The 14,728-nt window shown below is 43.6% G+C and overlaps 1 protein-coding gene across 4 annotated transcripts; it reads right to left on the reverse strand.

Annotated features, from left to right (window-relative positions):
• Positions 1–1,085: 1,085 nt before the first annotated feature.
• RNF146 (ring finger protein 146) lies at positions 1,086–12,134 on the reverse strand. Of its 4 annotated transcripts, none has more exons than XM_040057881.2 (3): positions 12,051–12,134; positions 6,438–6,593; positions 1,086–2,858 (listed from the first exon to the last, which is right to left on the reverse strand). In XM_040057881.2, exon 3 carries the CDS (start codon positions 2,855–2,857, stop codon positions 1,799–1,801), a length of 1,059 nt encoding a protein of 352 aa, XP_039913815.1. In that variant the 5' UTR covers position 2,858; positions 6,438–6,593; positions 12,051–12,134; the 3' UTR covers positions 1,086–1,798. The 4 variants fall into 4 exon arrangements, with proteins under 4 accessions (XP_039913815.1, XP_039913814.1, XP_039913813.1 ...); XM_040057880.2 differs by lacking the exon at positions 12,051–12,134 and adding an exon at positions 11,842–11,908 and having other exon boundaries at positions 6,437–6,593; XM_040057879.1 differs by lacking the exon at positions 12,051–12,134 and adding an exon at positions 11,551–11,674 and having other exon boundaries at positions 6,437–6,593.
• Between the last annotated feature and the right edge of the window lie 2,594 nt (positions 12,135–14,728).

Raw genomic sequence — 14,728 nt, forward strand, 5'->3', positions numbered from 1 at the left:
GCTTTTGCAGCACAAAGGCATACTTTGGTTAGAGCCACTGTATACTAACTCAAATCAGAGGAATAAGACAGCTAGCAACTAAGAGAGAAAAAAGCATTCCATCCAGTTTCCTTCCTGAAGTCCATGTAATTGGCTTATTTCCTTATGGGACTGGAAGATGGTAGTGAAAATCTGTGATCAAGAGCATCTATTCCTAGCTGAGAATGAAGGAAATCTTCCTTATTCCCTCCTAGTCTTGTCTGCACTTTCCTGACCCACTGATCTCATCTGTAGGCAGAGGAGGGGGGGCAGGGCAGGTTTGTCCAAGATCAGACATACCATCCATCATTACAGTAAGAATAACATTATCAAAGTTTAAATCTACCATTTTTAAAAGTCAGCCGCTTTTAATTCCCTTCAAATGGTTGTTTGCTTAAAGTAACCTTTGTCTTAAGATCAGTAGTACCTATGTATCAGCTACTGTCATTTTCTATCCTGAGATATACTAAGAATTGGGAGTTTAATTAGCTTTATTTTAAAGACTGAGTCCAGAATCAACTGATGCTGTTTCTCAATCTGAAAATAATGTAAAAGAAAAGAACTGCCAGAGAGATAAAAGACAAGCTACGTTTCTCAAGACCTAACATTCAGAAGTCTGTAGAAATGCAGCTCCTATACTGTTAATACAAGGACAAAACTACCATTTCTGTGCTGCCACCAGTTTTGCTATGAACAGATGAACAGCACTATAATCCTTAATATCCACACATCCTTTGTTATAGGGTCAACTTTGATAACTTACACTCTTTTATTTCAATATTTCTGTTGTTAAAATAAGGCGCTGTGTGACATTTCTGCCTGCCACCGACAGTGAAGTGAGTTAATTAGCTCTTCAGATGTCTGTGTGAGTATTAAGCTTGCAACTCATGATTTTTCAGTAAAAGACAATACTCTGCAGCGTTGTGTCTGCGAGACAGTCAGGAATGCAAGAATGTCAGGATGCCACTCAGAACTAGTCCTCCCTTTTGGTAAACACGGGAAGCTGTGGTATGATAATTTTCTTTGAAATTCCTTCAGTGAAGTTCAATTAAACTGGAAACATAGCAGAGATTGTTACTGATAAAATGTAGTTTTATTAAATTATAAATTCTGTAACAAAAACAGGACAGATCAAGAAAGATCTCAAAAAACCAAACTACAAGGACTAGATGGCAAAGCCAATGAAAAAGCCATGGAGAGTGTAAAGGTAAGGATATGCAACACAAGTTAAAAGCATTTTTACATTTCCATTGAAAGAAGGTAAATGATTGCTCTTGTCTAGTAAAAACACATTTTAACTCCAAACTCACATCTATTTTCTCACATTAAATTAAGCATCCTGCTCACACCCAACACCTTGCCTGATTCCACATAGCTTTAGTGTTCTTTTCGTACATCAATCCATGCAAAAAGTAGTAAGACACTTAATGCAACAGTCAGATAATGTAGACAATTCAAGTTGTACAGTAGATATACATTGGCCAAAAAGGGATAGAATATCTTCAAGGGGAAAATGCTACAAAATAAACACGAGACATTTTCAAGAAAACTGGGCATTGCTAAACAGTTTTCAAACCATTAACAGGACAACCCAGTTTCCTAGAGTTAAAGTCTTCCAGCTGAGACATGTTAAGAGACTTAAGTTAAAACAGGCCAAATCTGTTTTCTCCCCTTCACCCCACCCTCCCACCAAACACACTGCTAGGTTTGAGTGCAATGCCAATGCGGACAGAAAATTTACAGAAAATTACAACTGAGTATTTTTTTTTTCCGCGTGGCTCTAAACTTCAGTGACTGTGCACTGTCCATCTGGCCTTCTAGATCTTACGCTTGTGTTTGCCACCCCACCCCCTGCCCCTGGTCTATCTGCTCCTGCCTGGCTTGCACCAGCATTCAAGTGTCTCTGCTGACCAGAGGATGGATGTTGCTGAAGGTGGGCAGACGCATCCTCGCTGTCGCTGCTGGCGTCCGATTCGGTCTCCTCGACAGAGGTGTCAGGGGCTGGCACCCTACCAGAAGATGATGATTCGTGGTCTTCTTCTCCCTCTCCCCCGTGACTCCTTTCAGCCATACTGTCTCCATTTATTTGCAAGTGGGAAAAAGAGTTCTCTAGCGAATTGCTTGCATCAGGTGATGGCGTTGAGGGGCTCACGAGCTGACCATCTAGTGCTGGTAGGGGCCTCACAGAAATGGATGCTAGAGGCTGCACAGCTGCAGCCCCTGGAGTCAGTGTACTGTCTGCACCGTCAGCAGAGCTTTCTCGTGCCAGGTTGACAGTGTTGGTGTCACAGTCCAGCCTCAGCCCAGCCACTCCCTTCTTTGGTATGTCTATTATGTCCCGTTTTATTTTTCTACGACGTCCGTGCTCGTTTCTCCTATACTGAACCATATTTTCAAGGTCTGCTACGTATAAAAAACCAGCAATCAGCATTTCAGTGCTCTTTTTACCCTTGGAGAAGGCATCTTCCAGCTCTCTGCTGGTACGTTCATCATACTGCCACCAGCCATTTCTACCTTCATAGTACCAGGCATATTCTCCATTGCCTCTGCTTGCTGCTTTGAGTTCCTCAGGTGACAGTAAGGTTGGCTTGTCAAGAAAATCCTCAGGAATCTCCTGCCGGCAGAGTGCACATCGTTTCCCAAGCCAAGAAGCTCCCTTAACACACAGATAGCAGAACACATGTTTACAGGGCAGACTTACTGGATGGACACACGTTTGCAGACAGATGGCACATTCAGGGACTTGCAGAGAAGGTGCTGCATTGGTACATGACTCATTTGTCTTCCTATTTGTGGGAAGCATGTTGATGGAATGATCTATTTCACCACAGCCAGCCATCCTGCAGAGGATCAAAGAAATTTAAATCAGTTTATTATGTCAACTTAAACTAGCACCTCACATCAGATTTCACCTAAACATCCACACAATGAGATGTTTACTTCAAATTAAGGTTACTGTTTCTTGAGGTGACAGACTACATTGAGTACTGGGAAGATTTCTTTTGCTGATCACCAACCTTTTATCTGTTTCATTTTCAGCATGTTAACATACCAAGTTAGAAAACAAATTTTGGAATTTCTTCTATTCATTCCCTGAAGTAGAATTGATTAATGAACCTTTGGCCAACCAACTACTTCAGTGCCTCCTCAGGAAATTGAAAGAAATTATGGTTCTTTCCTCAGGAGGTGATGTGGCTGCAAACTGAACTTAAACAATCTCTCTGCAGACTACAGGTTATCATCTGTTTGATTGAGGGACTGCCTAAACAGTATCTGGAACTAGGTTTACACAACAGAAAATATGCCTGACAGCAGCACACAGCTGAAGAATTCCGCCCCTCTGTTTCTTCATTTCCACGCATGATGGTACGCCACCCTCAAACTGAGCACAGAACAACCACAACTGGGCTGCAGAAACAACCAGATTTGAAAACTGAGGCAGCCTTTTGAAAATATACCTGGGACTCCTTTTTCTTAAACATCAAGTGAACTCCCTGACACATGTGAGTGCCTCCCTAAAGGAATCACTGCAGACCAGCAGAAGCAGCAGTGTATTGCAGAAGACACACAGCTCTGACTTGACTGGCTTGTGAAGTCATTGCCTTTATTTTCTCTGGCCATATCTTATTGCTGTTACTAAAGATGATTTTGTAACTGTAGGAGAATGGGGAATGCAAAACTGCATCACTTTGGCATCATGTAGGATTTAAGTAGTTGAAAAATTCTACCCTAAATACACAAATACTTTCTCAACTACATTTTTGCTATGGTAATCTTTCACAGTCTGTTTCATGGTAATTTTCCTTTTATTTATTAACAATCAAAACCAAATACCAGATACCAAATGAGGGAGGAGAATGGGCTTTGGGGAATGGGGCCTAAAAAGGTGCCTTTTTTTAATTTAAAATCCCCAAGAACCTTCAAGACTGATATTCAACAAAACAGCCTTTCAGTGAAAGTAGTCTTTGTTGTACAGGCAGCCAGGAACATGCAAAACTACCACAAGCATGTGGGCCAAAAGGGACCTTTAGAGGCCACCTAGTCCAGTCTCCTGTTCCACATGGCACCAACACCAATACTAGATTAGTGGCTTTGTCCAGCTGAGTCTTCTTGAAACCTGCAAGGATGGAAATACCACAGGGTCCCTGGACAACCTCTTCTAATGTTATACACATTTCTAACAAAACGTGTTACCTCAAGAGAAAATGCCTTGTACTAGTGTAGAAGCTTCCACTGTTTTAAAAATCCTATAAATATATGCTGGGATTAAAAAAAAAAATTATGCTTCAGTATCTATATTTACAATAATATATCACGTGCTGTTTACTTAGAATGTTTTTCTCTATGCTGTCTGTTCTCTTCTATCACTAAAATTTCCTCTTGAAAGACCAATGCCTCTTTAATCTTTTTATCAAATAATTCTTTTAAAAGCTCTACAGCTCAAATACTTTTTCCTAAAGTAGCGCAAAATTGTATTCATCCGTTTCAGTTTCATATCTGAATTTCTTTTTCTGAGATTAATGACCAATCTGCATAACAGTTCTTAAATCAGCATGCCAAATATAGACACAGCATTACCTACCAGCTGGCAACTGTGATTTTACTGCACAGCACACATCTGTGAGATACATTGTAACAATGTTGTGAACAAGTTGCTTTTTCAAGCCTCACACTTCTGAGCCTGTATTTTGCAACAGATTTTTATTGCAAATGTAGGGGTTTATACCAAGGAACTTATTAGAAAAAGGGGAGAAGAAAGTCTATTGAGATTTCAGAATACCCACAAACACAGCTCAACTATCATTTCACAACAGAGGAGCTGAAAGAGAAATCCATTTATTAATTAATTTGTGCTAACCATGTCTGAAGGTAAAGGATCCTAATTTTCAAGTACCCTCACAATGAGACAGTACAGTGCAAAAAAGCACAGCAGCAGAGATTTTAACTTCCATGCTAGAATTTTACAAAAGGATGCTTCTCCCTGAATATCCTTTATAAAATTATCCTTTTCAGAGTCAATGAAAAGATTAAAACAACCTGTAGGTAAGTAACTTCTACACAAGTCACCTACCATAATTAAGATTTTGGAGGTGATTAAAATGCAATGCAGGTATTAAAAAGGCAATGCACTTTGACAAACCAAATTGTGATACTGTGAGCAAAACTAAAGAGAATTTACCCCGAGGAAGACTAACAGAAGAATTAAAAGTTCTCACCTGTTCACTGAAAGCAAAAAATGCTAACACTTGAACTGTGCTCAATAGGTCACCCATTAGTTTGAAGGATCTGTGATTCCTTACTAGATCAAGATAATAATGCAGGATATGAAAACGAGTAAATGCTTTTTCTTGACGTTCCTATTTGATTTTTAATGACTCTAAGGAAAATGTTATGTATAAAATGAATAGAGCTGGAGGAGCAAATCCTTATCTCTGAAAGCACTACCCAGGAACATAAAACTCTGATATGATAAGCAAAACTGCAGTTGCATGTGCTCAGAATGCAGGACAATTATGCACTTGAAGTTTTATATCAATGACACTGATGCTGTCTCACCTTTTGTTTCAAAATCATGATGCTAATTAATCTTTTTTTCTTTTTAATTGACCTTTTTTAATACCAAATCTAGGTCACGGAGTTTGTTTATAAGCTGTTAGGAGAACATACACATAGGTTTTTACTGAAGAGGTAATCCTTCAGAACAGAGGACAAACATCTCTGACTGCAATTCTGCTACATTATGGCTGTAGAAGCACTTCCACTGCAACTTTGTGGTATTAAGAATTTAACAAAACTGACCACACAGTATTCCTTCTGAAATTAAAGTAGTATTTTGTAACAAGGTTCAATCAAATTCAATTCAATTGAAAAATCAAAATTAAATTCAATTCAGCTTTATATCAGCACTGTTACCAAATAGGAAAGCTCTATTTTTTTGAGGATTGGGTTTCCATTAAGACACTCCTGGCATCATGGAAAAATCATACTACTGACTGCTTGACTAAAAATTAACTAAACTCAAGGAATAATTCTAAAAATAATTTTGTTTTACGTATCTAGGTCCTCAATTCAGGTATAAATAAGGGAACAATAAGAACCCGAACTCTGCATTTTAATGTAAATACAGCCTAAAACCAACTGAGACAGAATTAGTCCAAAATCTGCAAGATCCTACCTCCTGTGGTTTTTACTTTTAATGTTAAATAATACAGGTATTTCTAAACTATGAAATACATGAGGTATGGATGAGGTGATGTGTAACAGCTACATGAAAGACCCCAGGCTTTCTTGGACTCTAACGGAAGAAAATGTAAAATTACACAGAACCACTTCAAATTCCAGGTCAAATTCTAACTGCAACTAAGCAGTCCATCAAGGAGCTGACATGTTTAAGTTTATTAAAAAAACAACACCTTACTTTTTTTGAATAATTTCTACTGAAGCATGCCACAAGACTGAAATGTCCTCTCTTCAGATGTCTCCAGCTAGGATGACAGGTCCTCCTTCCCAAGGCTTGCTCATTCCTGACTTGTCCTGCTCAGTGGTACACGACAGCATTTAAGCTTCTCTGCAATCTAACAGAAAGCAAATAATACCACCATTACAATCTGGTCCAGAGGTACAAGCAAGCAAAGTAAAATGCCATGGCTCTGTTACAGAAAGGAAATTACTATGCTTTTATTTACTTGATGCATGTTATTTTCAATAAAGCTATCACTGGACTTCTGTTTCATTTTTTTTGTAGCCATCAGTTTTGATCCACAGTTTTCATTTTGATGTCTGGCTTAAACAAGTCGTGATCTTTAAGCATTATAAAAGGCAATTATTTTTGACTATAGTAAGTTAATTGGTCATTTCCATGCAGTGACCTCACAAAAAGGAGTAGCACAAAAGTTGGGAGCATGTTATGTTTATACAACTTTAATAAATGATCCCTTATATTTAGTAAATTTAGAAAGTCACAATGGCTTCCTAAATTTTTTTATAAAACTATCTGTTTCATACCATTCCAAAGGACCACCTAGCCATGCATCAAGTCCTGGCAGACTAGTATCAGATGCTTGAGGAAAAGCAGTGCACGTGAACAACTGATTTCCCCCAGGTCTTCCCCATATTTCAAGCAGAAATTTGCCTCTTCATATTTCAAGGCTCAGAGCCTTGAATCCTCATCCCCTTTTACAGAGATCATTGCATCCATTTAGTGAACCTCAGAAGCATTCAGCACTTTCTTCTTTACAAATCTACATTTGTATGTCCTCATACCAGCTTATAAACAAACTCTATGACCTACATTTAATACTTACTGATGTAAATAAACAATGGCAAAAATTAATTAGGACCTTCCTCTATTTCTTTAAAATGTCCTGATGGGCTCCAAGGTTCAACAATGGAAAGAGTGCATATGATCTCTAAAAAAGAGGACAAGGATGCAACCCGGCCTCCACACCTCAGAGGTAATATACCCCTCTTCAGGCTAGCAGATAATGTCGGTTGCAATATATTTGGTGAATGCCACCAACCAGAACCTGAGCCAAGTCATTTCACAAATATATAATAATCGCTAAGTGCCCAACAAATACCTAAAATGTTCCTACAGCAGGGAAGTAGGAATCTGCAAACTCAGAAAGGGAAGGGAAACTGTCACTCTTGCATTCTCACAACCTAAACAGGAAGGTCTTGACCTAAGAGAACCACTTTCAAGTGAATCCTCTGTAAAAAGACTGATGAGCCACAGCATTGCCTCTTCCTTCTGGTCTGCAGCTTTCTGGATGATTCTCAAACATCTTGAACTACAGTTTCCAGTTGCTGCAAAACGTTAAATATAGGAATGATTTGAAGCAGACCTGAGAATGTCACCTCTTTGTATTCAATTTGTTCAAGGAAAGAATCATTTCAGCATAAATATAGCACAGAGCCGACATGTAAGAGTTGAGTAAAGTCAAGAAGTGATAAGTCCCTGAAAGAACACGGAGCATTATAGTGTTCTATTCTATAGTCCTTCATCAAATGATCGAACATTCATCATTAATAATATCAGTGTTCAGATTACTTCAGTGCATGAAGCATTACTCAAATACGTTGTTTTCTTTATAGCTGAGCTCCATGTAGCATTCTGTACAGCTATTTTTAGAATGAGTTCCAAAGGAAAAATGCAAAAATTAACAAGCCTATCCACACCTTTTCTCCCCTCATAGTTCTTTCTAGCAGCTTTCCTTCCTTCACACATCAATCTGAAACCAAGAGCAGCAATCACGTTATGAATTGTGGCTCTATTAATCCACTGAGACAAGATACTATGTTTTCTATGATCAAAGAGACAGCTGCAACAAGCTTGATGCTCTCTCTGGGTGTGGTATTCAGTCCTTCATCTTAGGAGCTGGCTTTCTGTTACTTCAATAGGCATCACCTGAAGCCTTTTATCTACTCTCTCTCATAATCCACTACTAGAGGCAGCACTGCTATGTGAACATGACAGAAAAGGGCTGGGTCAGTTCTGAGAGATTTCTTAGGAAATAAAAATGCATATGCATATTCAAGATATGTAATTATATCTAGAAGAATCCAAGGAAGGCATAATTACAGGATTGTGATAAGGTAACTCTACAGCTGCTGCAAAGCTCTTGAAAAGAACAAGTTCACATACTGACATTGTGTAACCTCTACATTTCTTGACACTGCTAGTCTTGAAATTCTACTGAATGGACTGACAAACACTTGTGGTTACACACACGCCCCTTCTTGGATGATGACTCTTCCTTTGAAGTCACCAGCGTATGGGCTGTGTTCTATACTTAGCAATTAATTTTCTTTTTCCAGTAGTATGAGGAGTTACGCTATCTGCAGCAACCTGTAGGTACCCCTTCCTAAACCCCTGCATCCTATCACATACTGATTTTGAAACTTTAAAGATGCAACAGACAGAAGGACAATGTCACTGATCAGGACCAGCCCCACCCAAACGGAGGCTCAGCCAGCGTGGAACTGTTCTCTTTGTCCCCTTGAAAGTCTCTCAGGATGCTTACTGGGAGAAGTTAGGTTGGTAGGAAGTCCACCGCTTCAAATTTTTAAAGCATGGAAGAAGTGAACTTGTCTCCCAAAATTACTTCAGGTTCTCCTTAAGAAAAATTTAAAGCTTTTACTAGGCCAAGATGGAATGAAACAATTTCTTGTCAGTTCAGTCAAGTGTGCTCGTTAAATTATGAGACCCAGTAAATTATCAGGCCCAGCACAATTTTTCGACCCTTATTCCTTTGGGGAAAAAACCAGCAACAATTAGAACAAACAACCGACCCACCCAAACCAGAAGCATACATATTTAGGAAGCCAGCTCCTATATATTGATGAAGAGTTACCTACAGTCTTAAGCTCTGTAAGTAAAATCTTAGATTTTTAAAAACCACACAAGTGCAACACTGGTGAATTCAACAAACACCAGCCAAAGACTATTATATGAGTCCTACTTCAAATGACAGAAATCTAGGAATACTGTAACTCCATATAGATCATTTTAAAACAGCTATCACAAATTCATCATTTCCCCCCTTGAAAACTCAGCAGAGTTGCAGTATTAATTCACAAGACTAAATGCTCTTCTGTAATTAAATACTTGGATTTTTTTTGTTCCATCAACCTCCCTAATTTGTAACTCACTTAGGGGGTAGGAGGGGAAAAAGATCCCCTGAATTCTGTCCTTCCCCACAAGTACCCATGTGCCAGACAATGTGGGAAGAAAGAAGGTGGCTGTTTTATTTAATAGGAAAAATCCCTCTCCTGTCTGATGGTCTGCTACTGTCAATACACTACCAGCTCAAGGAACTGAGTCTTATCAGATATGTTTAAAACTGTCCCTGGCACGGAGGAGCACAACAGATAAATAACCTCACTGTTTCCTGTGCTTGCTTGCTTTTTTGTATCTGTTTCTTAAACTTAGAATATTCTCAGGAATTTCTGATTGTGATGAGGCTTCGAGTCACCTGTCATTCCTTATCACTGGCTACTGCATATTAGTAAACCCCCAGCATTTATATGTACACTTGGAACTGAATCATAGAATAGTCAAGTGCAGAACAGTCAGCCATTTCAATATTAAAATGCTACATGTACTGAAAGTGAGGCTGTTCCCTATGCTATGCTACAATTGGAGCACCGATCTTGAATTTTGAGCATATATCCTATTTCAATCTAGAAAGAAGAAAAATGTTAATTTCTCACTCAAAAGCAAAAGTGCAAAAAATGAAGCAGAAACTGATTCATCTTAAGTCACCAATGCTTCAGAAACTCAAATAATTACAATATATATATACACACACACACACTTGATTAACATGCACAGAAGAGAGGAAAAAAAAAATCAATTTCAATATGAGGACTTTTCCAGAGGCTTACTATTCAATAGGCTATAAAAATACTGCAATTCCAGCTCTTTAAATAAATGACAAATCAATTACATCTAAATTGATGCACTATATTTCAAAGAAACAAGAACAAACTTTTTCTTTCACTCACTACAGATTTTGTATTATAGCATTTTAAACAATGGCCACGTCAATGGACTTGGAAAGAAACTAGAGTATTAACCACACAAGACTATATATAGAGCAAGTTCTTGCAAAAACATTCAATATTTAAGATTTATTCAAAGTTACCAAAGGAAGATTCAGATTTCACCGTGTTTTCAATACTATTGCACACTGTAATTTTTGGTACTGCATTTTTAGAGATGCTTCAGAATCTATTTAAGTAGCCCACCGTCCAGAGGCAGCGGCTAACAAAGCAAGAAGGATTGGATTTTTAGTATTACAAACCTTTGACATAAGCAAAACGTTATAAAGCTCTGTTCCATACTCCTCCTTGTAATCGTTAATACATAACTGCATATTACACACTAGTAACAAAACCTACAGCGTTTCTCAGGCATATCACTAAAAAGCTGTACTAAGATGAAAACCCTCACAGTTCCAGTTTAAGTATTTCACCATTCCGATCGTTTTGTTCGTACAAAAGCCTAGCATTTAGTTAATATTCTACAACAATTTTTCAGCTGCGGCAACCTGTACCGCGCCAAAGGCGGGACCCGTTTTCACATTTCACGTCCCCTTTCAACATTCCGAAGGGACGCAACGCAAACACTCGAGCCGTCAAGCACAAAGAAACAAAAGCACATCCATTAGGAACACTTAGTTACTTCTGTCCGGGCGCTGGGCGCCGCGCACCCGTGAGCGCCCGAGCGGCTCCGCTGCTGCCGCCGGCGGCAGTGACCGCGGCCGGCCGGGCACAGCGGTGACATCCGCAGGGGCGAAGCCACACGCCAAAGCGCCGCACATCGCCCTGGGATTTAGAGCGCCGCGCCGGCTCGGCCAGGGGATTCCGCCACGCGTGACGCCGCCGCGGCTAATGCTCCTGACCTATTTTACCGCGCAGCACAACGAAACCCCCGACTCACAGAACCACAGAAACAAGCCGGTCGGAAAAGACGCCCGGGACCATCGAGTCCAGCCTAAGTCCGGGCCCGGTCCGGCACTCTGCGCGCACCTCGCTCCGCACCGGCGTCGGGGCGCCGCCTCCTGCAGGGACACGGCTCCGCGGAAGGGGGCCCGGCTCTTTGCCGGCGGTCCCGGTTCTCGCTCGCAGCCTCTCCGTGCGGGGCCTGGGGAAGGGCTCCCGGCAGGGCTGCGCCGCCGCGGCCCCGGCACGTGACCCCGCGGCGGGGCGGCGACCGACACCCCCACCCTCCCCGCCGCCAAAACAATACCGGGCAGGGCTCTGCCCGCCGGGCGGCCGCCCCTCGCTCGGCTCAGACGGCCTTTAGAACAGGGCACTCACCCGCGCGGGGAGGCCGCGGCGCCCGACCCAGCTCGATCCGCACCCCGCCGGCGGCGGAGGGGCGAGGGGAGGCAGCGCCGCCCCGGCCCCGGGCGGCCGCGCAGATGGCGCTGTCGGAGCGGCCTTTGGTGGCCGAGGCCGCCGCCGCCGCGACCGCCTTCCCCCGACCGCTGCAGCTCGGACCCGCCCGCGGCGGTGCGGGGACTCACCCGCAGGGCCGGCCCGCGCCGCTCAGCTCCCCTCGGCCCCGCTCCGCCCGCCGCCACCTGCCCCTCCCTCCGGCCCCGCCGCCGGGACCGCGGGACGCGCCGACGTCACGCGCGGGCCGGGACGGCCGAACGCGCCACGTGACGCCGCCGCGGCGGGGGCGGGGCCAGCGGCGGGGCGGGGCCGGGTCCCAGCGGGGGCGGGGCCGCGCGCGTGATGCCGCGAGGAGGCCACGCCCCGGCCCCGCGCTGGTGTCACGGCCGCGTCAGGGCGGTCCCGCGCGGCCCGGGCGGCACCGGCGCTGAGGGGAGGGGGGAGTGCCCGGCGGCCGCGGCCCCGGCGGGTGCCCTGCAGGGGAACCTGCCAGGCGCTCGGGAAGGCCCCGCTTCACAGCTGGGGCTCCCCTTCCCGGACCTCCTGCCCAGGTCGTGCCGCCTTGTGGCGGCCTAACCCTGGCTGGACGCCTTGGCACTGACTTCCGCAGCTTGGCAGGGGAGGGGGAATATAACGAGAGGATGAGATCACTCATCAATTGCCGTCATGGGCAAAAGAATCTTGACGTGCGAAAATTAATTTAGTACCAGTCAAATCAGAACAGGATCATGACAACCCCAAATCTATGAACACCATCCTTGCTTTTCCCTTCTTTCTGGGCTGATTTTTGGCTTCCCACTCCTGATTTTTGGGGCGCGGTCCTTCAGGACTCCACCCAGACAGATTGCTCCAGCGGGTGCCCCCTCAGGGTCACAGGTCCTGCCGGCAAACCTGCACTGCTGCGGGCTCCTCTCTCCCTGGGTGCACAGGTCCTGCCCGGAGCCTCTTCCAGCGCAGGCTTCCCTCGGGATCACAGCCTCCTTTGGGCCCCCACCTGCCCTGCCATGGGGTCCTGCACGGGCTGTGGATGGGTCTCTGCTCCCCCATGGATCTCCCTGGGCTGCGGGGACACAGCTGCCTCACCGAGGTCTGCACCGGGGGCTGCGGGGGAATCTCTGCTCCGGTGCCTGGAGCACCTCCTCCTTCCTCAGTGGTCTTGGGGTCTTCAGAGTTGTTGCTCTCACTCTCATTCCACTCTTCAACTGAAGTTGTTGTGCAGATTTTTTTTCCTTTCTTAAATCTGTTATCCCACAGGCACTACCCCTGCCATTGACAGGCCGAGCCTTAGCCACCAGTGGGTCCACCTTGGAGCTTTCTGGCATTGGCTCTATCAGACACATGGGAGCCTTCTGGAGCTTCTCACTGTAGCCACCTCCCTAAGCCCCACCACTACCAAAACCTTGCCACACAAACCAAATACACCAGAGATGAAAGGTCTGGAAGTGATGGGAGCCTCAGGGTGTGTATTCCCTGGAGTTTTCTGACCAGAAAAACTCTCTCCCTCGGGATTCATTGTTCAACTGCCTGGTGACAGTGCTGGGGGAGATGAACTTCCACAGCTCTGTCATGCTTGCTTAGTGTGAAGGCAGGTTGCAGCTGCCCTTGTTCCTCCCAATGAGGCCAGACAGTGGATTCAGCAAGAGGCACTAACAGTCGCTGGTCTTTCCAGGAGCATATTCTGCAGCTCAGGGAAACTGCAGCTCACTTTTTACCTGAAAATTTGCATGGCTTGGCAGTCAAGCATGTGCCTCATGGTGCTATGCATTGCCTGGCCATGCTTGGGTGGCTGTGGAGGTTTGGCTGCTTTGGTGGTCACCCATAGATGGAGATGGACCTGGGCAAGACCCAGACGATCCCAAAGCTGAGCTTCTCATGTAGATGACTTGCAGGGAGGAGATCTGTGCCACCTGTTATTGTCAATTGAGAAACCTGCTCTATTAATATTTTAATAAATCAGGATGGGAAACAATAATCCACACATCGTTTCAGCTGGAAAGGTATTTAGATCGGGTGTAGGGGCTGTGTGTCCAGGTGCTCATTGCACATAAATGAAAAACTAAATGTTTCAAGGTGCAAGCTATCAAACCGAGGGCTTGTTACAACTAAAGCTACTGTTTGGCTGCTCATTTTGATTTTTAAACCCATGGAAATCACAAGCATCAGAAAACATAAGAGATGAAAACTCTTTAAAATAGTAAATTCTAAGTGTAATCTGGAATACCAAAATAAATGCATTTGATTAAATCACTTATTATTTTCTGGAAGTCTAGAAAAGCCTACCCCAAATTAGCTGTGGTTTTAATAAATGCAACATGTTTGCATCCAAGGACAAGCATTTACATGGTAACTAATGTTCTATTTAGATACATTTGTGTGAAGCTGAAACAAAGAATGGAGTTTAGGGAAAACGGAAGGTCTCTTACTGGCAGCATGTGCTCAGCAACAATAGCATTAATCCTTTACTGAACCCGACCTTGATCCTGTGGAAGCTATTGAGGCCAAATTCCTGTCGATTTCTGTTAGAATCTGACCTAAAAAAAGAAAGCAGGCTGGTGCTCTTAAGGGATCTAGAGAGTTCAGGCAAAGCTACTCTGACTGTGTGCAGCTTTGTAAGAAAGGCAACACCTTGGGAAGACTGCACTTAGTGAAAAAGAAGTCTGTGGCTGTGTATGGATAGGCTTGTGAGTTTCACTGCAGCTGCAAATGGACTGAGAAAATGTGCTTGTTAATGAAAGATTTTGTTTTACACTCCATGAGTTATGGAGCAATCATGGCAATCAAAGGCATATCAAACAGTGCCAAAGAT

Source organism: Hirundo rustica, chromosome 3 (assembly GCF_015227805.2).
Source record: "Hirundo rustica isolate bHirRus1 chromosome 3, bHirRus1.pri.v3, whole genome shotgun sequence".
Classification (NCBI taxonomy): Eukaryota; Metazoa; Chordata; class Aves; order Passeriformes; family Hirundinidae; genus Hirundo; species Hirundo rustica.

Excerpts from the sequence above, each read along its gene's own strand:
- RNF146 (XM_040057881.2), bottom strand. The coding sequence starts at position 2,857 with ATGGCTGGCTGTGGTGAAATAGATCATTCCATCAACATGCTTCCCACA.